This window comes from Notolepis coatsorum (genome assembly GCF_963971535.1).
Source record: "Notolepis coatsorum genome assembly, chromosome: 7".
NCBI classification, from domain to species: Eukaryota; Metazoa; Chordata; class Actinopteri; order Aulopiformes; family Paralepididae; genus Notolepis; species Notolepis coatsorum.
The window spans coordinates 179,574,694-179,600,945 of NC_140171.1; the positions used below are offsets into that span (position 1 = coordinate 179,574,694).

The following is a 26,252-nucleotide window of genomic DNA, read 5'->3' on the forward strand; positions in this document are numbered from 1 at the left end:
GTGTAATATACTGTAATATACTGTACTAGATGTGTAATATACTGTAATATACTGTACTAGATGTGTAATATACTGTAATATACTGTACTAGATATGTAATATACTGTAATATACTGTACTAGATGTGTAATATACTGTAATATACTGTACTAGATGTGTAATATACTGTAATATACTGTACTAGATGTGTAATATACTGTAATATACTGTACTAGATGTGTAATATACTGTAATATACTGTACTAGATGTGTAATACACTGTACTAGATATGTAATATACTGTAATATACTGTACTAGATGTGTAATATACTGTACTAGATATGTAATATACTGTACTAGATATGTAATATACTGTAATATACTGTACTAGATGTGTAATATACTGTACTAGATATGTAATATACTGTAATATACTGTACTAGATGTGTAATATACTGTACTAGATATGTAATATACTGTACTAGATATGTAATATACTGTACTAGATATGTAATATACTGTAATATACTGTACTAGATGTGTAATATACTGTACTAGATATGTAATATACTGTAATATACTGTACTAGATGTGTAATATACTGTACTAGATATGTAATATACTGTACTAGATATGTAATATACTGTACTAGATATGTAATATACTGTAATATACTGTACTAGATGTGTAATATACTGTAATATACTGTACTAGATGTGTAATATACTGTAATATACTGTACTAGATGTGTAATATACTGTAATATACTGTACTAGATGTGTAATATACTGTAATATACTGTACTAGATGTGTAATATACTGTAATATACTGTACTAGATGTGTAATATACTGTACTAGATATGTAATATCTATCTAGGTCGTCCTTGGACGGGCCCTCCATCGGTGCTTCCAGTCATCCCGATCCTCCATGCATCTGGCTAGCTCGCCGGTGCTTTCTGTTCCCACATCTCTCCTGAGTACGTCCACATAGGTTAACGTGGGACGTCCTCGTGATCGATGCCCGTGTGTTGGTTCCCACAGTACAAGTTTGCTGGTTGGCATCTCATGGTGTCTCTGGCAGTGACCTGCCAGCCTCATTCTCCTGACTGCCACTTTATCGCTCACCTTTAGCACCCCCCCATACAAGTTTGCATTAGTGACATGCTCATCCCTGTTGATGTTGAGCACCACACGCATCATTCTGGTGTAGCACCCATCCAAGGACTTCTGCAGGGTGGGCTTCAAGGTCCAGCATTCACTGCCATACAAAAGGACAGACTCAACTGTTGCATGAAAGAAGTTGAGCTTGATTTGACGGGGGAGGTTGGATTTCCACACACTGGTCATGCCGTTCAGAGCCCTCCACGCAAGTGCCTTCCTCACTTTAAGGTCTTGCTCGGACGTATACTGTAATATACTGTACTAGATGTGTAATATACTGTAATATACTGTACTAGATGTGTAATATACTGTACTAGATGTGTAATATACTGTAATATACTGTACTAGATGTGTAATATACTGTAATATACTGTACTAGATGTGTAATATACTGTAATATACTGTACTAGATGTGTAATATACTGTAATATACTGTACTAGATGTGTAATATACTGTAATATACTGTACTAGATGTGTAATATACTGTAATATACTGTACTAGATGTGTAATATACTGTAATATACTGTACTAGATATGTAATATACTGTAATATACTGTACTAGATGTGTAATATACTGTACTAGATGTGTAATATACTGTAATATACTGTACTAGATGTGTAATATACTGTACTAGATGTGTAATATACTGTAATATACTGTACTAGATGTGTAATATACTGTAATATACTGTACTAGATGTGTAATATACTGTAATATACTGTACTAGATATGTAATATACTGTAATATACTGTACTAGATGTGTAATATACTGTAATATACTGTACTAGATGTAATATACTGTACTAGATGTGTAATATACTGTACTAGATGTGTAATATACTGTACTAGATGTGTAATATACTGTAATATACTGTACTAGATGTGTAATATACTGTAATATACTGTACTAGATGTGTAATATACTGTACTAGATGTGTAATATACTGTAATATACTGTACTAGATGTGTAATATACTGTAATATACTGTACTAGATGTGTAATATACTGTAATATACTGTACTAGATGTGTAATATACTGTACTAGATATGTAATATACTGTACTAGATATGTAATATACTGTAATATACTGTACTAGATGTGTAATATACTGTAATATACTGTACTAGATGTGTAATATACTGTAATATACTGTACTAGATGTGTAATATACTGTACTAGATGTGTAATATACTGTACTAGATGTGTAATATACTGTACTAGATGTGTAATATACTGTACTAGATGTGTAATATACTGTAATATACTGTACTAGATGTGTAATATACTGTACTAGATGTGTAATATACTGTAATATACTGTACTAGATGTGTAATATACTGTAATATACTGTACTAGATGTGTAATATACTGTAATATACTGTACTAGATGTGTAATATACTGTAATATACTGTACTAGATGTGTAATATACTGTACTAGATATGTAATATACTGTACTAGATATGTAATATACTGTAATATACTGTACTAGATGTGTAATATACTGTAATATACTGTACTAGATGTGTAATATACTGTAATATACTGTACTAGATGTGTAATATACTGTACTAGATGTGTAATATACTGTACTAGATGTGTAATATACTGTAATATACTGTACTAGATGTGTAATATACTGTAATATACTGTACTAGATGTGTAATATACTGTACTAGATATGTAATATACTGTACTAGATATGTAATATACTGTAATATACTGTACTAGATGTGTAATATACTGTACTAGATGTGTAATATACTGTAATATACTGTACTAGATGTGTAATATACTGTACTAGATGTGTAATATACTGTAATATACTGTACTAGATGTGTAATATACTGTAATATACTGTACTAGATGTGTAATATACTGTAATATACTGTACTAGATGTGTAATATACTGTAATATACTGTACTAGATGTGTAATATACTGTACTAGATGTGTAATATACTGTACTAGATATGTAATATACTGTACTAGATATGTAATATACTGTACTAGATGTGTAATATACTGTAATATACTGTACTAGATGTGTAATATACTGTACTAGATATGTAATATACTGTAATATACTGTAATATACTGTACTAGATGTGTAATATACTGTAATATACTGTACTAGATGTGTAATATACTGTAATATACTGTACTAGATGTGTAATATACTGTAATATACTGTACTAGATGTGTAATATACTGTAATATACTGTACTAGATGTGTAATATACTGTACTATATGTGTAATATACTGTAATATACTGTAATATACTGTACTAGATGTGTAATATACTGTACTAGATGTGTAATATACTGTACTAGATGTGTAATATACTGTACTAGATGTAATATACTGTACTAGATGTGTAATATACTGTACTAGATGTGTAATATACTGTACTAGATGTGTAATATACTGTACTAGATGTAATATACTGTACTAGATGTGTAATATACTGTACTAGATGTGTAATATACTGTACTAGATGTGTAATATACTGTACTAGATGTGTAATATACTGTACTAGATGTAATATACTGTAATATACTGTACTAGATGTGTAATATACTGTACTAGATGTGTAATATACTGTACTAGATGTGTAATATACTGTACTAGATGTAATATACTGTACTAGATGTGTAATATACTGTACTAGATGTGTAATATACTGTACTAGATGTGTAATATACTGTACTAGATGTGTAATATACTGTACTAGATAGTAATATACTGTAAGCAGCTACAATGTTCTTGGGTGTAATCTCTGTCTTCACCTCCAGGTGTGCAGGGACGTCAACGAGTGCGAGGCGCCCAATAAAGGAGGCTGTGTGGAGAATTCTGTCTGTGTGAACACCCCTGTGAGTATATACTGTATACTACACACTATATACTGTATACTACACACTATATACTGTATACTACACACTATATACTGTATACTACACACTATACTGTGTGAACACCCCTGTGAGTATATACTGTATACTACACACTATATACTGTATACTACACACTATATACTGTATACTACACACTATATACTGTATACTACACACTATATACTGTATACTACACACTATATACTGTATACTACACACCATACTGTGTGAACACCCCTGTGAGTATATACTGTATACTACACACCATACTGTGTGAACACCCCTGTGAGTATATACTGTATACTACACACCATACTGTGTGAACACCCCTGTGAGTATATACTGTATACTACACACCATACTGTGTGAACACCCCTGTGAGTATATACTGTATACTACACACTATACTGTGTGAACACCCCTGTGAGTATATACTGTATACTACACACTATATACTGTATACTACACACTATATACTGTATACTACACACTATATACTGTATACTACACACTATACTGTGTGAACACCCCTGTGAGTATATACTGTATACTACACACTATATACTGTATACTACACACTATATACTGTATACTACACACTATATACTGTATACTACACACTATATACTGTATACTACACACCATACTGTGTGAACACCCCTGTGAGTATATACTGTATACTACACACCATACTGTGTGAACACCCCTGTGAGTATATACTGTATACTACACACCATACTGTGTGAACACCCCTGTGAGTATATACTGTATACTACACACCATACTGTGTGAACACCCCTGTGAGTATATACTGTATACTACACACCATACTGTGTGAACACCCCTGTGAGTATATACTGTATACTACACACCATACTGTGTGAACACCCCTGTGAGTATATACTGTATACTACACACCATACTGTGTGAACACCCCTGTGAGTATATACTGTATACTACACACCATACTGTGTGAACACCCCTGTGAGTATATACTGTATACTACACACCATACTGTGTGAACACCCCTGTGAGTATATACTGTATACTACACACCATACTGTGTGAACACCCCTGTGAGTATATACTGTATACTACACACCATACTGTGTGAACACCCCTGTGAGTATATACTGTATACTACACACCATACTGTGTGAACACCCCTGTGAGTATATACTGTATACTACACACCATACTGTGTGAACACCCCTGTGAGTATATACTGTATACTACACACCATACTGTGTGAACACCCCTGTGAGTATATACTGTATACTACACACCATACTGTGTGAACACCCCTGTGAGTATATACTGTATACTACACACCATACTGTGTGAACACCCCTGTGAGTATATACTGTATACTACACACCATACTGTGTGAACACCCCTGTGAGTATATACTGTATACTACACACCATACTGTGTGAACACCCCTGTGAGTATATACTGTATACTACACACCATACTGTGTGAACACCCCTGTGAGTATATACTGTATACTACACACCATACTGTGTGAACACCCCTGTGAGTATATACTGTATACTACACACCATACTGTGTGAACACCCCTGTGAGTATATACTGTATACTACACACCATACTGTGTGAACACCCCTGTGAGTATATACTGTATACTACACACCATACTGTGTGAACACCCCTGTGAGTATATACTGTATACTACACACCATACTGTGTGAACACCCCTGTGAGTATATACTGTATACTACACACCATACTGTGTGAACACCCCTGTGAGTATATACTGTATACTACACACCATACTGTGTGAACACCCCTGTGAGTATATACTGTATACTACACACCATACTGTGTGAACACCCCTGTGAGTATATACTGTATACTACACACCATACTGTGTGAACACCCCTGTGAGTATATACTGTATACTACACACCATACTGTGTGAACACCCCTGTGAGTATATACTGTATACTACACACCATACTGTGTGAACACCCCTGTGAGTATATACTGTATACTACACACCATACTGTGTGAACACCCCTGTGAGTATATACTGTATACTACACACCATACTGTGTGAACACCCCTGTGAGTATATACTGTATACTACACACCATACTGTGTGAACACCCCTGTGAGTATATACTGTATACTACACACCATACTGTGTGAACACCCCTGTGAGTATATACTGTATACTACACACCATACTGTGTGAACACCCCTGTGAGTATATACTGTATACTACACACCATACTGTGTGAACACCCCTGTGAGTATATACTGTATACTACACACCATACTGTGTGAACACCCCTGTGAGTATATACTGTATACTACACACCATACTGTGTGAACACCCCTGTGAGTATATACTGTATACTACACACCATACTGTGTGAACACCCCTGTGAGTATATACTGTATACTACACACCATACTGTGTGAACACCCCTGTGAGTATATACTGTATACTACACACCATACTGTGTGAACACCCCTGTGAGTATATACTGTATACTACACACCATACTGTGTGAACACCCCTGTGAGTATATACTGTATACTACACACCATACTGTGTGAACACCCCTGTGAGTATATACTGTATACTACACACCATACTGTGTGAACACCCCTGTGAGTATATACTGTATACTACACACCATACTGTGTGAACACCCCTGTGAGTATATACTGTATACTACACACCATACTGTGTGAACACCCCTGTGAGTATATACTGTATACTACACACCATACTGTGTGAACACCCCTGTGAGTATATACTGTATACTACACACCATACTGTGTGAACACCCCTGTGAGTATATACTGTATACTACACACCATACTGTGTGAACACCCCTGTGAGTATATACTGTATACTACACACCATACTGTGTGAACACCCCTGTGAGTATATACTGTATACTACACACCATACTGTGTGAACACCCCTGTGAGTATATACTGTATACTACACACCATACTGTGTGAACACCCCTGTGAGTATATACTGTATACTACACACCATACTGTGTGAACACCCCTGTGAGTATATACTGTATACTACACACCATACTGTGTGAACACCCCTGTGAGTATATACTGTATACTACACACCATACTGTACACACACATACTGTACACACACATACTGTACACACATACTGTACACACATGCTATACACACCATACTATACACACACACACACTATACACACATACTATACACACATACTACACACCATACTGTACACACACACTATACACACATACTATACACACCCTACTGTACACACATACTATACACACATACTATACACACCCTACTATACACACATACTATACACACATACTACACACCATACTGTACACACACACTATACACACATACTATACACACCCTACTGTACACACATACTATACACACCATATTGTAAGAAGAATATATATTACACACACAGTCTGTGTAAGTACATGTACATGCGCCAGGAATTAAAATGAAACAAAACGTTTAGACATGAGAATGTATGCACAGATGAATTATAGCATTATAGAAATTATAGGATTATAGGAATTTCTACAATGGATGCAGAACTATGTGCATATAGCAGGGTGACGCTTGATAAGAGGAGTGTTTCCAGGATATTTCAAGACTCATATGAACAGAAACAGATGAAAAATACAAGACCGATGCAATAAGATAAGATAAGATAAGATATTCCTTTATTGATCCCCTTGGGGAAATTCAGGCATCATAGCAGCATGGGGGAAGGGGGGGGGGGGGGGGGGTACAGGTAGTAAAAACAACACAAGCAGTGTAAACGAATAGGTCAATATAATTTACTATCTAACTAACTGAAATATATATTCACAGTGTCACATAAGGTGCAGTATGCATCAGGTAGTGTTATAATTTACTATCTAACTAACTGAAATATACATTATTCACAGTATCACAGTATCCACATGAGGTGCAGTATGCCTAAGGTAGTGTTATTGTCCTCCTTGGGTTCCTATTAGTCCCAGGTCAATGTCTGGCAGCAGTCGCTGCCCCCTGTTGTGGAGCCTGGAGGCCGCTAGTCGCTGCCAATAGGTATATATAGCAGTTATGCAAATGATGGAGATTGTGTTACATTGAGTCGAATACTATCCCAGAATGAGGTGCAGTCAAATGTTTAATCTAATCTTGACCATTGTCAAATTGGTTGTCTAGTACAGTATAAGTACATTGAGTAGACACTTGTGTGTGTGTCATCAGGGCTCCTTCAGGTGTGGCCCCTGTAAGACGGGCTACATCGGGGACCAGCGACGTGGCTGCAAGCCTGAAAGGGCCTGTGGTAACGGCCAACCCAACCCCTGCCACGCCAGCGCCGAGTGCATCGTCCACCGGGAGGGGAAGATAGAGTGCCAGGTGAGATTTAAACAAATAAATATGACAGAAAAAAACATTTGACTTTTTTGCTCTTCTTATATCTAAGTTCTATTCGAGCAGTTATTGACTGCACATGCTATATCTAGCACATAAATCTATGAGTACATGAACCAATCTTTTCTCCACGCACAGTGTGGTGTCGGATGGGCTGGCAACGGCTACCTTTGCGGGCCTGATATTGACATCGATGGTATCCCTGATGAGAAACTGCAATGTCCTGAGACGAACTGTGGCAAGGTGAGTCACTTTCATGACCCTGTGCAGAGGAGGGGGCCTGTGGAAAACAGACACAGAGCAAAAGACTCAAACAGAACAGCAGAAGTTAATCGTCCGCAAAGAGGTGTTTTATGGTGACTGCTTTATAAGGGTGGTGGATAGTTCTCGTCTTTTCTGAACTGAAGTGTCTTTCTCTTTAGGATAACTGTCTAACGGTCTTTCTCTTTAGGATAACTGTCTAACGGTCTTTCTCTTTAGGATAACTGTCTAACGGTCTTTCTCTTTAGGATAACTGTCTAACGGTCTTTCTCTTTAGGATAACTGTCTAACGGTCTTTCTCTTTAGGATAACTGTCTAACGGTCTTTCTCTTTAGGATAACTGTCTAACGGTCTTTCTCTTTAATATAACTGTCTAACGGTCTTTCTCTTTAGGATAACTGTCTAACGGTCTTTCTCTTTAGGATAACTGTCTAACGGTCTTTCTCTTTAGGATAACTGTCTAACGGTCTTTCTCTTTAGGATAACTGTCTAACGGTCTTTCTCTTTAGGATAACTGTCTAACGGTCTTTCTCTTCAGGATAACTGTCTAACGGTCTTTCTCTTTAGGATAACTGTCTAACGGTCTTTCTCTTTAGGATAACTGTCTAACGGTCTTTCTCTTTAGGATAACTGTCTTTCTCTTTAGGATAACTGTCTAACGGTCTTTCTCTTTAGGATAACTGTCTTTCTCTTTAGGATAACTGTCTAACGGTCTTTCTCTTCAGGATAACTGTCTAACGGTCTTTCTCTTTAGGATAACTGTCTAACGGTCTTTCTCTTTAGGATAACTGTCTAACGGTCTTTCTCTTTAGGATAACTGTCTAACGGTCTTTCTCTTTAGGATAACTGTCTAACGGTCTTTCTCTTTAGGATAACTGTCTAACGGTCTTTCTCTTTAGGATAACTGTCTTTCTCTTTAGGATAACTGTCTAACGGTCTTTCTCTTTAGGATAACTGTCTAACGGTCTTTCTCTTTAGGATAACTGTCTAACGGTCTTTCTCTTTAGGATAACTGTCTAACGGTCTTTGTCTTTAGGATAACTGTCTAACGGTCTTTCTCTTTAGGATAACTGTCTAACGGTCTTTCTCTTTAGGATAACTGTCTAACGGTCTTTCTTTTTAGGATAACTGTCTAACGGTCTTTCTCTTTAGGATAACTGTCTAACGGTCTTTCTCTTTAGGATAACTGTCTAACGGTCTTTGTCTTTAGGATAACTGTTTAACGGTCTTTGTCTTTAGGATAACTGTCTAACGGTCTTTCTCTTTAGGATAACTGTCTAACGGTCTTTCTCTTTAGGATAACTGTCTAACGGTCTTTCTCTTTAGGATAACTGTCTAACGGTCTTTCTCTTTAGGATAACTGTCTAACGGTCTTTCTCTTTAAGATAACTGTCTAACGGTATTTCTCTTTAGGATAACTGTCTAACGGTCTTTCTCTTTAGGATAACTGTCTAACGGTCTTTCTCTTTAGGATAACTGTCTAACGGTCTTTCTCTTTAGGATAACTGTCTAACGGTCTTTCTCTTTAGGATAACTGTCTAACGGTCTTTCTCTTTAGGATAACTGTCTAACGGTCTTTCTCTTTAGGATAACTGTCTAACGGTCTTTCTCTTTAGGATAACTGTCTAACGGTCTTTCTCTTAAGGATAACTGTCTAACGGTCTTTCTCTTTAGGATAACTGTCTAACGGTCTTTCTCTTTAGGATAACTGTCTAATGGTCTTTCCCTTTAGGATAACTGTCTAACGGTGCCCAACTCTGGCCAAGAAGATGCGGACCAGGACGGGATGGGAGACGGCTGCGATGACGATGCCGACGGCGATGGCATCCTGAACACACAGGTTCACGCATTGACCATTTCAGTGACCATTTTCGCAGTGATACATATTTTGCACTTTCAACTTTGAATAAAGTGATGGGGAGTGACACCCATTTTGAACCCTTTCACTACCACACTACCAAAGGGTTAACCCTTTCACTGTGACAACACAGAAGGTTAACCCTTTCACTGCCACACGACAAATGGTTAACTGTCTGTAGTGTGGTAGTGAAAGGGTTAACAATTCACATATCGCTGCAGTCAGGTGAAAATCCTGTATCTCCAATGTGAATTCATGTTTTCACTTTTGTTATGCTATATAGTACAAACGCTGTTGTGTAGTTTACAGTATATAGGTACACACACTGTTGTGTAGTTTACAGTATATAGGTACAAACACTGTTGTGTAGTTTACAGTATATAGGTACAAACACTGTTGTGTAGTTTACAGTATATAGGTACAAACACTGTTGTGTAGTTTACAGTATATGGTACGAACACTGTTGTGTAGTTTACAGTATATAGGTACAAACACTGTTGTGTAGTTTACAGTATATAGGTACGAACACTGTTGTGTAGTTTACAGTATATAGGTACAAACACTGTTGTGTAGTTTACAGTATATAGGTACAAACACTGTTGTGTAGTTTACAGTATCTAGGTACGAACACTGTTGTGTAGTTTACAGTATATAGGTACAAACACTGTTGTGTAGTTTACAGTATATGGGTACTGTTGTGTAGTTTACAGTATATGGTACAAACACTGTTGTGTAGTTTACAGTATATGGGTACTGTTGTGTAGTTTACAGTATATAACACTGTTGTGTAGTTTACAGTATATAACACTGTTGTGTAGTTTACAGTATATGGTACAAACACTGTTGTGTAGTTTACAGTATATGGGTACTGTTGTGTAGTTTACAGTATATAACACTGTTGTGTAGTTTACAGTATATGGTACAAACACTGTTGTGTAGTTTACAGTATATGGGTACTGTAACTGAGGGGTACAATTCCCTGACTGTATTACTAGATATGATACTTACTACCACTACCTTTGTACTTAATATTCGGCCACCCAGTACTCGGCATTAATATATTATGATGAACACTGTCACGTAGATGAAACGGATCCAACACAAATGTACGAATTAGAAATAGGTCTTTATTTCTACACAGCGATGGTGTGTAGAGCAAGCACTTAATCAAATCAATCACATTTATGAATGGGAATTAGTATGCACTTTTATGGCAAGAGTATTCGTCGGTATATCAATAGAGAATGTCCAATCTCTGAAGGCGCAGGTGGTACATATACGACCTGGAATAGTTTAAGGAATAACAGCAATGATACTTTAATGATTATAGGCTGGATACACTAGGGGGGGTTAATCCGGTCGCTTGTAAGCCGACAGGAGTAGGAAGGGGGGGGGGGTAGAATCCGGCTGCCTCATCCGGCCAAGGGTATCCCAGGTGAACCCACTGTAGTGCCGTTCAATGCGCCGGCGATCCTTGGACCACAGATGAAAGCAGATGGACTCTTTGTGGGCCGGCGTCCTCCGGTCCACGGAGGAGAGACGTGAAGCGACCTCGTTTTGCAGAGCGTCTCCTCACCTTGCGTCCTCTCCAGGGGGGGGGGTTCCAACACACGGCAGTGTCGGGGGTCTTTATCCATGGAATAATCAACGTATACAAAGCATAATCCGTGCCTGGGAAGGCGGGCTGTCGTCGGTAGAATAATCCGGTATACAGGTCCACTCGCTCGTCGGCTCTGGGGCTCCTCGGGTGCAGCTTCACGTGGGGTCAACCACCCTGGATAAGCAGCCAGTTTTCTGCCCGAAACGATGGGGTGCTGACTACGGTAGTATTCTCACCGCATGAAGCACTATATATTAACAGACTATTATTAGCTTAATAGACTACGTCCAACTCGACGATATAGTGCCAAATATGACTATTCAAATATTAATATACACGATGTCTCAATACCGATGGTAGGCGAACTTGGCCTTACTCCCACACGTGGCGTCGCGGGGAGGCTTTACGTCTGTGACTCTATTGGAGGGTAAGAAACTGGACTGAAAAGGAAGTCCTACTTTAGTAGCGCAGTATATATACGCACTATGAACAAATAGTCCCATTAGTGGTGCGGTAGCCAGATTCCTACGCGGAACTAGGACTTGTTCGTACATGTTGAGCGGTACGTTTGAACTGGGTCTGGGGGTATGGCAGCCTGGCACCAAGGTCTCGACCAATAGTAGAATGGAGACTATTATGGGATGTTCAGTAGGCTAGAATGGATATTCAATGCATATTGTACAAGGAATATACAAGGGATATCAGGGAATATTAGAGAATATACAAATACAATTAAATATATATATATAAATAAATATATATATTCGGTTTAATCTGGCCCTTCACAACAGCCACCCCCTGATTGGTCCCAGACCTAATCAGTTAAACAGAGACAGATTAATCGCGTTGTCTATTTACACATAAGGGTTTGCTGTAGGGGTCAGTCAACTTCACAAAGTCATAGGGTTATAGGGTCATGGTCATCATCGATTGTGTCTGGGAGTCGGGGCAGTTCTATGAGCCTCGCCACGGGACGGGTGTAAGTGCGACCCTGGACAAGCACTTCAGCTGCTCGGACCTTGCCGTCGGCACCGGTGATCACTTTGCTTACGCGGCCGGCCGGCCACATAGCTCTGGGCAGTGATTGATCAATAATCATGACGGCTGTTCCTTCTGTCAAATTGTCTCTCTCCTTTACCCACTTCTGGCGGGTCTGTAGAGACGGTAGGTAGTGCAGTAGGAAACTGCTCCAAAACTTGTCGGCTAATACTTGGCTGTACCTCCACATTCGTCGGCCGTTCGCTTCTTCAGGCCGGTACATTGTCTGGGGTAATGCAGGATCTAGCCGCCCCATCAGGAGTGTGTTGGGGTCTGCGGAGATAACAGTGCTCAATCCACAGAACACAGGCTTCTTATTCTCAGCCTCCTCCTGACTGGCTTCCCTCGGGATAGGCGTGGGCCACTCTCCTTCCGGGAGCTTTAGGAATGCTGGGCCGTCACTGTAGACATTGCGACGGGTGAGGTCATCTAGGGGCATTCCCCGGGTGATGACGTCAGCTGGGTTCTGTTTTGTATCAACGTAGCGCCACTCTGTTTCTCCGGTTAACTCTTCGGTTAAGTCTTGAATCTCGGTGACTCTGACTCCCACGAAGACTTTGTACTTGCATGAGTCCGATTTGATCCAGGCGAGTACTGTCGTGGAATCTGACCACAGGATTGTTCTAGACACCGGTATGGTGAGCTCACGTTGGATGAGCGTGGCTAGGTGCGCTCCGGCTAGGGCTGCGCAGAGCTCTAGACGTGGGATAGATTGTTGCTTGCGTGGGGCTATTCTCGAGCGGGCGAGGACAAATGCTGTGTAGATCTCTCCCCCCTTTTCTTGGGCCCGCAAGTAGGCTACTGATCCGTATGCGACCTCTGAGGCGTCACTGAAGACGTGTAAGTCCATTTTACATGTCTCTGGCCTCACCGTGGGTGGGAAGTAGCTTCGGCGCATATTAACGCCTGGGAGTGAGTGGAGCTCCATCTCCCACTCTCTCCAGGTGGATGCAAGGTGTGCGGGAATGGGGTCGTCCCAGCCCTGGTCCTTGTCCCACAATGCTCGTACAATCATTTTTGCCCTGGTGGTGTACGGTAGAATACATCCTAGCGGGTCATATTGTCGGGCGAGTGTTGTGTACACACTCCGTCTGGTGGTCGGCGCCGCCGCCGGCCTTCCCTGGTCCGTAGTCAGGGGCTTGTGTCTGTAGTGAAGCGAATCTGTTTTGAATCGCCACACCAATCCCAGGGTCATCTCCTGGGCTTCTCCCGGGATTGTAGCCATCCAGGTCTCGCTGCTGGCTGCCTTGTCCTCGGAGGAGAGGCTGCGCAGTACTTGCGGATCGCTGCTGGCCCACTGCCTGAGATCAAAGCCGCCTTTGATCAATGAGGCGCGGAGTTTAATCAGGAGAGCCTCGGCTTCTTCCTGGGTTGAAAGGCTTTGTAGACAGTTGTCTACGTAGAAGCTGTTCTTTACGCTGTGTCGGACCTCTTCGTCCGCTGCTGGGTCCTCTGCTACATGTTTCTGTAGTGCAAATGTAGCACAGCAGGGGCTGCACGTCGTTCCGAAGGGGAGGACTTCCCATTGGTAGATGGCTGGGTGCTCATCTCCTGGCTTCTCTCTCCATAGGAACCGTAACAGGGGCTTGTCCTCCTCTACTAATCTCACCTGCAGGAACATTCCTTTAATGTCCCCGCTGATGGCCACCTTTTCCTGGCGGAAGCGGAGTAGAACGCCGAGTAGGGAGGGGCCGAGTGTGGGACCGGGCAGTAACTCTTTATTCAGATTTTGGGATCCGATCTGGTAGCTGCAGTTAAATACTATGCGGTCTTTACCGTTGTGATGGACCTTGTGGTGAGGCACGTACCACGATTCAGTGGTCTGGTCAGCCTCTGTAATGTCCATCTTTGTGACGTGTCCCGCTGTGATGAGCTTCTCAATCTCAGCACGGTATACACTCTCTTGGGCGGGGTTCTTGGCTAAGCGCCGCTCCGTGTTCAGCAGGTACCGTTCTGTGGCGTCTGTCTTGGCGTGGAAAGTAGGCATTCCTTCTCGCCGCAGGAGTGGCGTGGCGTATCTCAACACGCCGTTGACCGGGACTCTCTTGGTCCCTGTCTCGAGGAGGTGAATGGCGTAAATGTCATCTTTAGAGCGAATGTCTTTCTTTCCGTTCTTAAAGGGCATTTGTTCCAAGGTCCATAACCGCTCTACGTGTTGCAGGAGTGCGGTTTCTCCCTCTGTGACTCGGGAGTGGAGACATCTAGTGGCTGTACTTCGGTTGAGAGATTTGGCGAGCGGGCCTTGGAGAGTCCATCCCAAACGGGTCTCGACTGCTGCAGGACAGCCTCGGGGTCCGGTATGAACCCGGTCTATCGGGACAATGAGGTCTGCATGGTCGGAGCCTATCAACAGGGTCGGCATAGCATTGTCTATGAGCGGGATCGGTAACTTGCGCAGATGTACATATTTCTCCATCAGCTTGGCGACGGGGTATGTGTACCGCGACAGTCCTATTTCTTGGCTGGTGAAAGCGTCTGTAATCTGGTACCGTCGCTCAGGCTGGCCGCTTGCTGCGATAGAGAATGAGACATTCTCGCCCTTTATCGTCTTCAAATCTCGTCTTATTGTCCGAATTGTCATTTGGGTTTCGCTTCCCTGCAGCCCTAGCTGGGCCGCAGCGGAGGCGAGCAGAAGGGTCTTCTCTGACCCGTCATCGAGGACGGCGTAAGTGTCCAGGACTTTATTCTGGTAGCTTAGTGTCACACGCACTACTTTTAGGAGTACTCGGGCTCCACTGCTGCTGGCGGGATCGATGTACATGACGCTCGCTTTGCTGCTGGATGGTGCGGGTGAAGGGCGCCGTCTGTTACTGTCGTGAAGTATGTCCAGATGGGCTCCGTCGCACTTGGTGCACCTTTTCTTTAAGCGGCATTCGGCTGCCATGTGTGAGCGCGCACAGCGGAAACAGCGCTTGTTGGACTTTATCCATTGACTTGCTTCCTCCGCGTTCAGCTTGGGGAAGGAGTCACATTGCGCTAGCCAGTGTTCTTTCTCACAGTAGGGGCACACTATCTTCCACTTCTCCGTTCTGGAGGGGGTACTGTGGCTCCTGCTGCTCGGTACTGACTCCGATTGGTTCCTCACAGTCACCGATCTTCTTCCATCATTTAGTCGTCTGGTTCCTTCTCTGGAGCCAGGGGTGCTCCGTCCGAATGTATCTAGCCGTAGGCTGCTGACTTCTCTCGCCAGGAAGTCTGCTAGATCGAGGAGGTTCGGTTCGGGGCCATTCGGGTCTCTGTGGTCTCTCTGCCGCCTAAAACGCTCCTGTCGAGCGGGCGGCAGCTTCTCCAAGATCCTTTCCACATTTGAGTTGGCGTAAAGTTCATGCCTCCCCTTCTCTCTCTGCGCTCCCAACATCCCTACCAGGGACTGCACTCTGATGGACAGGTCGTCCAGTGCTCGATTGTCTATTGCTGGGGGTAAGCGGTCGATGTGTCGGATCTCCTGGATCACGTAATCCCATATGCGCCCATACCTCTGGTCCAATGCTACCAGCGCTGCTGTGTATGGGGTGGTGGAAGTCGCGTAGGCGAGCGCTATATTATGTGCGCGGGGTACCTTTAAGTGCTTCAGTAGGATAGCGTATTTATGGCGTTCATCCAATACATCCACCAACATGGTCTCCAGACACATGCGGAGTTCTGTATACTGGGCCCGGTTCTCTTGGGTGAAGTCGGGTACCATAGGCGTGCCAATGTATGACGCTGACTGTGGATACATCGGCGAGCGTTGGGGGAGAGGCCTCCTAGGCGAGTCTCCTCCCGCTCCTTGGTATGGGCTGGTACCGGCAGTGTACCATGGCCCGCTTGTCCAGGTGCTGTTCCTCGGTGCGGGTCGTGCGTCGTGCTCACCCGGGTATAGAGTCGGGGGTCTGTAGCGCAGCTCCGCGGGAGTATAGCCTGGGCTGTACCGGACCTCCTGGTCCGGTAGAGTACTGTGCTGTCGTCGGGCGTGGTTCTCCTCCTCTTCCTCTTCGTCTTCAGTTAGGTCATCCAGTGCTTGTAGTCTCTGGTTTAGCCTCTCCACAGGATATGCTGCTCCTTCCCGGTTGCTAGGTCTCGCTTGGACCGGTGGGGGGAGGTGGTCTGTGGGGGGTATAGACCTCGTCTGTTGGTCAAGTTCAGGGTTGTTTACTCGGCTAGGGGATGCCGCCCTGGAGGTGTGTCTAGACTCTAGTGGCCTACTCTCTCTTCCCAGGAGCAGTCGCATTTTTATCTCCTCTCCCTCCTCCAGAGAAAACACCTCAAGGCCTCTCTCTTATCCGCTTGGAGACGTCCGTACCAGCCCTTACAGCTCGTTTCACCGGAGCCTAGATCTGCACTCGCTGGAGAACGCTCAGACGTTTTGGCCTTTTTCTTCTTTCTTTTTACAGCAGAATCCTCAACTCAACTCGACTTTTGACCGTAATATGGATCTAATAAGCTGGGCTTTTACAGCGATTGATCGCATATTCTCTACAAGGAAGCGGAATGCGGATGACCCATTATGCCCTCTTGGGAGCTATCAGGCGGGATACACCATAAATTCATACGGGACCTGGCTCGCAATATGCTTTTTCCCACTGGAGATAAACGACGTTGAGGACGTATATCTTCTAATTGTCATGCTGCTCGGCCTGGGCACCGTCAGCTGCTGGATCTGGTACTGTCTGAAGCTAATTCGGAAGAAGTTGATTTCCCTGGCCATCGGGATCAAGGAAAACCTTATGGAACTGTTTAAGAAGATCGCTGATCTAAGTACCCTGCGCGGTGATGAACAATTGAGCTCCAAGACCATGTTGGAAAGAGGCGAACTCTATCATGTAGACGAACAGTCATGCTTGAAGACAATTCTTGAGAGACTTGCTTCTAACCATGCGGAGGAACTTTCGCGGTCACAGGCCATACTGGACATCACGTCGGAAATTAGGGACGTGAAAATAAAAATGCCACCGTACCGTAATAGGGGATACGACGATGGTGACGATGATTAGACAAAATTTACCTGATTTTAACTATATGCGGCATATCTGCCTCGAGCTGCATGTTATCACCCCCCCCCCCCCTCCCCCTTCCCACACCCTCCTTATCCTTTCTGCTGTGGAACGGACCGAGGCCAAGGTCAACGCGGAGGAGTTGACTCTCCGGCGATGTGTGATTCTGGGAAAGAGGAGACGGTCTGTACTAGCTGGAAGCGATAAGATTGATGAGGCCCCCCCCTACCCCCACCCCCCCACCCACCCCCCCACCCCATCCGCACCTTCTGTTGTGACTCATCTGGCGCCACAGCCATACGTAGGCTGCCTCTGATGCGCGACGGTGGGGGCCCCCCCTTGACTGCTCCACAACCAAATTCCTTACCCGAATTTCCAATGCCCCCCCCCCCCCCCACTCCGCCCTCCCTCCAGTTCACCAGGCGCGATCCACTGTGTTCACATGGTGGAATGCAGCCGACTATCGCATACAGTGTCTCAGGCCTCCTGTAATGCTGACATGTGTCAACAAATGTACATGTCTGTTGAATTTATGCTGTGCCATTGTTACTGTAAAAATTTAATGATTGTGTTGTTGTTGTTAATATCATTTATGAGACGTTGAGCTGTATGTGTGTGTCACGAATTTCCCCAAGGGGATTAATAAAGGAATATCTTATCTTATCTTATCTTATCTTAGACGAGTTCCTGGAGCCTCTGGCGGAGGGAGAGGGTGTTGTCCGTCTGATCAGCTGTTCTATTAGTTGCGCTTGCTGTCTGTCGCGCTCTGCGTCCCGTAGAGCACCAGCAGCTGCTCGCTGGCTGTCTGCTCGGTCTCGGGCCACATTCTCTTCTCTCTGAATGCGTCTTATTTCTAGACGTATATGCTCTTCTTCGCTCCGCTGCTGGATCTGCAGTCGGTCGCGTTCAGCAGCGGCGTTCAGGCTGATGAGGAAGGCCTGCTGTAGGGTCCTCTCTGCCTCGCTGGGAGAAGGCGGTTGTATAGGGGAGCCTTCCCTCGGGGTACTCCTTGCGGAGCCTTGGAGCTCTATCTCCACGGTGCTCTCCCCGTCTTCTTCCGTGCCGAGTTCTCTCTCGGTAGCGTTGTATTCCTCCCGGGACTCATCGGGGACTACTTCTTCAGTACTGGCGGGGTGTGAAGTCATGTCTGGTTCCCACTGGTCCCCACCGTGAACTTGGTCAGTTACATTAGAACCCGTAGGGGCCTCTATGGTCGGGGTAGTCTGGGCGTTGGGGTTAGACATACTTTTACTTTCTAGTTTTACCGCGTTTACTGTTAGTAGAAGACTAGGTTGTTGACTGACAGCGTAAGCCTCTAAGTACTGAGGGAGCCGTCGTTCGCGCTGCGGGCGTTGGTTAGGAGGATCGTTTCGTGGAGTGTTCATCATAGGCCATTTCAATATTAATAACACTATATTAATATTACACTAATTACCCTCCGGCTCGAAGGACCAATTGTAACTGAGGGGTACAATTCCCTGACTGTATTACTAGATATGATACTTACTACCACTACCTTTGTACTTAATATTCGGCCACCCAGTACTCGGCATAAATATATTATGATGAACACTGTCACGTAGATGAAACGGATCCAACACAAATGTACGAATTAGAAATAGGTCTTTATTTCTACACAGCGATGGTGTGTAGAGCAAGCACTTAATCAAATCAATCACATTTATGAATGGGAATTAGTATGCACTTTTATGGCAAGAGTATTCGTCGGTATATCAATAGAGAATGTCCAATCTCTGAAGGCGCAGGTGGTACATATACGACCTGGAATAGTTTAAGGAATAACAGCAATGATACTTTAATGATTATAGGCTGGATACACTAGGGGGGGTTAATCCGGTCGCTTGTAAGCCGACAGGAGTAGGAAGGGGGGGGGGGGTAGAATCCGGCTGCCTCATCCGGCCAAGGGTATCCCAGGTGAACCCACTGTAGTGCCGTTCAATGCGCCGGCGATCCTTGGACCACAGATGAAAGCAGATGGACTCTTTGTGGGCCGGCGTCCTCCGGTCCACGGAGGAGAGACGTGAAGCGACCTCGTCTTGCAGAGCGTCTCCTCACCTTGCGTCCTCTCCAGGGGGGGGGTTCCAACACACGGCAGTGTCAGGGGTCTTTATCCATGGAATAATCAACGTATACAAAGCATAATCCGTGCCTGGGAAGGCGGGCTGTCGTCGGTAGAATAATCCGGTATACAGGTCCACTCGCTCGTCGGCTCTGGGGCTCCTCGGGTGCAGCTTCACGTGGGGTCAACCACCCTGGATAAGCAGCCAGTTTTCTGCCCGAAACGATGGGGTGCTGACTACGGTAGTATTCTCACCGCACGAAGCACTATATATTAACAGACTATTATTAGCTTAATAGACTACGTCCAACTCGACGATATAGTGCCAAATATGACTATTCAAATATTAATATACACGATGTCTCAATACCGATGGTAGGCGAACTTGGCCTTACTCCCACACGTGGCGTCGCGGGGAGGCTTTACGTCTGTGACTTTATTGGAGGGTAAGAAACTGGACTGAAAAGGAAGTCCTACTTTAGTAGCGCAGTATATATACGCACTATGAACAAATAGTCCCATTAGTGGTGCGGTAGCCAGATTCCTACGCGGAACTAGGACTTGTTCGTACATGTTGAGCGGTACGTTTGAACTGGGTCTGGGGGTATGGCAGCCTGGCACCAAGGTCTCGACCAATAGTAGAATGGAGACTATTATGGGATGTTCAGTAGGCTAGAATGGATATTCAATGCATATTGTACAAGGAATATACAAGGGATATCAGGGAATATTAGAGAATATACAAATACAATTAAATATATATATATAAATAAATATATATATTCGGTTTAATCTGGCCCTTCACAACAGGTACTGTTGTGTAGTTTACAGTATATAACACTGTTGTGTAGTTTACAGTATATGGTACAAACACTGTTGTGTAGTTTACAGTATATGGGTACTGTTGTGTAGTTTACAGTATATAACACTGTTGTGTAGTTTACAGTATATAACACTGTTGTGTAGTTTACAGTATATAACACTGTTGTGTAGTTTACAGTATATAACACTGTTGTGTAGTTTACAGTATATAACACTGTTGTGTAGTTTACAGTATATAGGTACTGTTGTGTAGTTTACAGTATATAACACTGTTGTGTAGTTTACAGTATATGGTACAAACACTGTTGTGTAGTTTACAGTATATAACACTGTTGTGTAGTTTACAGTATATAACACTGTTGTGTAGTTTACAGTATATAACACTGTTGTGTAGTTTACAGTATATAGGTACTGTTGTGTAGTTTACAGTATATAACACTGTTGTGTAGTTTACAGTATATAACACTGTTGTGTAGTTTACAGTATATAACACTGTTGTGTAGTTTACAGTATATAGGTACAAACACTGTTGTGTAGTTTACAGTATATGGGTACTGTTGTGTAGTTTACAGTATATAACACTGTTGTGTAGTTTACAGTATATAGGTACAAACACTGTTGTGTAGTTTACAGTATATGGGTACTGTTGTGTAGTTTACAGTATATAACACTGTTGTGTAGTTTACAGTATATGGTACTGTACTGTTACAGGACAACTGCGTGCTGGTGCCCAACGTGGACCAGAGGAACGTGGACGAGGACGACTTCGGCGACGCCTGTGACAACTGCCGCGCCGTGAAGAACAACGACCAGAAGGACACGGACGTGGACAGACTGGGGGACGAGTGCGACGAGGACATCGACGGCGATGGTTAGCGTGAAAACCCAGCCTGCAGAGAGACACACAACAATGCCCCATGTGACCTCCTACAGTATCTGCACTTTGCGAAGCACTGATACCTGGTCTGCATTGTTAACACATAATATAGTAATATAGTTCAAAAACAGTGTATCGTATTGGGTATCCTTAAAAAATTGCATTTTGGTCAAACTGATCATGATCGAAAGATACGCGCCTCTCACTCTGAAAGCTTTCGACCGGTTCAGTTTGAGTGGCACATTGGCTCTATGGGGATGGCTGTGTTGGGGAGGTAGTTAAGTAGAAGTATAAATCTTTATTTGTCATCAGATTAACACACACACACATGCGCTGGGCGACCCACAGGAACACACAGACACACATGCACTGAGTCGCTGGCGAAATGTTCTCTGCACCTCCCATCCCGTCGTCCTTCTTACCAAGGGCAGCCGGGAGCAGACAGGCGTCAACGTGAGCCGCGCCCCGGGGACCAATCCAAGTGCTCCTCTCCGCCTTCGTCAGGGACGCCACAGCGTCAGCGATCTGTTGTGCATGTTTTTCCATTGGGTTTCTCTTATCGGGGGGAAACCCTTGCGAGCACGGGGAGAACATGCAAACTCCACACAGAAAGGCCCGGGAGATACCCCACCTGGGTAACTGGCAACACGGCAACCTGGTCCCCAAGCGCGAATCGAACCCACAACCTTCTAGTTTAGTTTACTCAGTTTATTTGATCAGGGACAGTGCATATCAATCAACAGTTATACATTTATAAATGAATTCCAAATTAAAAACTGTAAATATGCCAACATTAGCAGGGTTGCTAGTTTTTAGTTGTAGCTGTGAGGCGACAGTGTTAACCACTACACCACCGTGCCACTAGAGGGAGACAGTGTTAACCACTACACCACCGTGCCACTAGAGGGAGACAGTGTTAACCACTACACCACCGTGCCGTTAACTACATGTCGTTCAATTACTAGTTTAAGGGCTTGTGTCCACAGCCGACGTTTTATGAGTTGTCAGCTCCTTTCTGTCATTCATTTCTATGCTGGAGAAGCGTCAGGCGCGCTCCTCTTCCCAGAGCCGCGCCTCGCGTTTTATGAGCTCTCGGCGGCAGCGTTTTTGGTCAGAGCGCTCTCAGCGCATAAAGTTGAAACTAGTTAAACTTTTTGGAAAGGAGCGCGCTCATCAATGTAACTCATCGAGGAAGGGGCGGAGCCGCGGCTGGCGCGAGCTCTGTGGAGACCCAGAAAAACGCTCTGAGGCTTTTTTTTTTTTTTTCAAAGCGGTCCGCCTTGAAAAAAACTTCCCTGGTGGACATGTAACGGATATGTACCGCGATAGTGTGACCAGAGACGTGGCTGGCTCAGTAGCGGTACATAGAAGTAAAACTCACTCCCCTGATCCTCAGAGACAGGATAGACATGGTTAGTTAGAAGGGAATTCCTTTCTTGGCGCAGCGGTTTGCGATGCGTGGCCCCGGAAATATACAGTAAAAATATACAGAAATATACAGTAAGTGTAATATTGAACAATGTTGGTTTAAAAGTAAAAGTCCAGGAAGATGGTAACTGTCACCCTGTGCTCAGTGATGCAGTGAGGCACAGTGATGCGTTGTATAGTCTGATGGCTGTCGGAATGAAGGACTTCCTGTGCCGTTCAGTGCTGCATTTAGGTAGTGTGAGCCTGGCACTGAACATGCTCCTCCTGTCAGCCAAGTCTGTGTATAGTGGGTGGGAGGGGTTTTCCCTGATGGCCTGGAGCTTAGCGAGGCTCCTCCTCTCCGCCACCACCGAAGTGAACTACTTTGGGTCATGTAGTTTATGTAGTTAATTACTTTGGGTCATGTAGTTTATGTAGTTAATTACTTTGGGTCATGTAGTTTAGGTAGTTAACTACTTTGGGTCATGTAGTTTATGTAGTTAATTACTTTGGTCATGTAGTTTATGTAGTTAATTACTTTGGGTCATGTAGTTTAGGTAGTTAACTACTTTGGGTCATGTAGTTTAGGTAGTTAATTACTTCGGGTCATGTAATTTAGGTAGTTAATTACAGGCTACTTATTTACCTAGAAATGCAGCATTTTCCTAATTCCATCTGAACAACTGATTCCAGTGCTCTCCTTAAAACACACCCTTGGGTAGCTTAAGTGAGGCCCTGGTCACTAAATCAAACACACCCACACTTTACTCTGCGTAACTATATGGGATTCCAGACTCAGATTGTGGATTTTGTTTTTTGGACCGACTTGGGAAGCAGGACTATGGGTAAAACAAACCCTCAGAGGGTAAAACAATCACTTAGGAAACATTCCTTCAATTGTCATTATCTACAGCCAGAACATTAGATTGTTGTCATTCATTGCTAAAGAAGAATATTTGTGCACCTTTAGGTTGTGTACAACATTCAAACTCAAAATGATTTGGGTTTAATGTACAACTGTAAAAAGTATTGTCTGTCAAAGAAAGAACAAGTGACATGGCTAATGGCTATTCATCTGAAGCCCCAGTTACAGTAATAATAACTCATCAGCTTGTAAGATGTTCTATATATTGAGTGCTGCAGAATGCGGTTGACATGTAACACATCCCACTGTACTCTCTCTCAGGCATCCTCAATAATAAGGACAACTGCAAAAGGGTGCCGAACGCCGACCAGATAGATCGCGACGGGGACAAAGTGGGAGACGCCTGTGACAGCTGTCCCTATGTGCCCAACCCAGACCAGGTGAGGAGGCCCTCTGCCCTGCTGGACCCACCATAAGTCAGTTACAGACTCTTCAGGTTGCAGCAGTGTATCATCTTGGCAGATACAGGAACTCAAGGGTTGAAGGAGAGGAACCTACAGTCCTGTAACACACGCCTTGTTCATGTTCACAACACAGAGATTAACGTCCTCTCCCTCCTCAGCTGGACCAGGACAATGACCTGATCGGGGACCCCTGCGACACCAATAAAGACAGGTATTGATCTTCTTCTTTAACCCTCAGTTACCCAGAGAAGAGCTTTTTTGTAGTAGCGTTGTAGTTGTAGATCTAGGTTAACTGTGTCCTGGTAGATCTAGGTTAACTGTGTCCTGGGGTAGAGTAGTAGTAGATCTAGGTTAACTGTGTCCTGGAGTGGTAGTTGTAGAGTAGATCTAGGTTAACTGTGTCCTGGAGTAGAGTAGTAGTAGTTGTAGCGTTGTAGTTGTAGATCTAGGTTAACTGTGTCCTGGTAGTTGTAGAGTAGTAGCTGTAGTAGTAGTAGATCTAGGTTAACTGTGTCCTGGAGTGGTAGTTGTAGAGTAGAGTAGATCTAGGTTAACTGTGTCCTGGAGTGGTAGTTGTAGAGTAGTAGTAGCTGAAGTACAACCACACACACACACACACAACACAATAAACACACATACACACTAAACAACGATGCATACAGGATTATTTATGACTATTTTTAAACTGAATCATTTTATTCTTATTATTTGCTAGATCCAAATGTGAAACACTGTGATTATTTGTTCATGAACTACAGGAGTATTACTGAATAGAGAGCCTATTAAGATGCTAGATCCTAATGTGAAACACTGTGATTTGCCATATCTTGCTATGCTCGCTCATGCCTGTATTTTTTATGTCCGTTCTATTTTATAATTTTTTGACTATTTTTAAACTGAATCATTTTAAACTATTTTTACTATTTGTGTTACTGAAAACTGTAAGCGGAGAGCCTATTGGGATGCTAGATCCTAATGTGAAACACTGTGATTCTACCCGTCTATCTTTTTATGCTCGCTTATGCCTGTATTTTTTACTGTTGTGAAGCACTTTGAACTGCAACCTCTGTATGAAAAGTGCTATACAAATAAAGTTATTATTATTAACCCTCAGTTACCCAGAGAAGATCTTTAACCCTCAGTTACCCAGAGAAGATCTTTAACCCTCAGTTACCCAGAGAAGATCTTTAACCCTCAGTTACCCAGAGAAGATCTTTAACCCTCAGTTACCCAGAGAAGATCTTTAAAGGGGAACTATCTTATAAATGGCCTTTTTGAGTGTTTAGCATTGTTTCCTAGCTATGTGAACTTATATTAATATGATCTGTCTCAAAATTCTCATATTGGCGCATTCTTCCAATTCTCCTCTCACAATATTCACCCTCACTGAACTGAGTCATTTGAAAATGTGCCCTATATGTGATGTCAGAGAGACACCGCTGCATGTTAATGTTCAGGGGGGCCGGCCCGGTGCAGTGGTTTAGGAGCCCAGGCTGCATGTTAATGTTCAGGGGGGCCGGCCCGGTGCAG

General features: G+C 43.2%; 1 protein-coding gene across 1 annotated transcript in view; it reads left to right on the forward strand.

Moving 5' to 3' along the window:
• The window catches only part of comp (cartilage oligomeric matrix protein), a gene marked incomplete at its 5' end in the record, with an annotated part of 98,547 nt that overhangs the window by 20,946 nt on the left and 51,349 nt on the right, over nucleotides 1–26,252 (forward strand). The window contains 7 exons of the mRNA XM_084319216.1: nucleotides 3,944–4,021; nucleotides 8,310–8,462; nucleotides 8,616–8,720; nucleotides 10,471–10,578; nucleotides 21,821–21,980; nucleotides 24,580–24,698; nucleotides 24,881–24,933. Of these exons, the coding sequence (XP_084175342.1) occupies nucleotides 3,944–4,021; nucleotides 8,310–8,462; nucleotides 8,616–8,720; nucleotides 10,471–10,578; nucleotides 21,821–21,980; nucleotides 24,580–24,698; nucleotides 24,881–24,933 (776 nt within the window). The remainder of the gene's footprint in view (nucleotides 1–3,943; nucleotides 4,022–8,309; nucleotides 8,463–8,615; nucleotides 8,721–10,470; nucleotides 10,579–21,820; nucleotides 21,981–24,579; nucleotides 24,699–24,880; nucleotides 24,934–26,252) is intronic.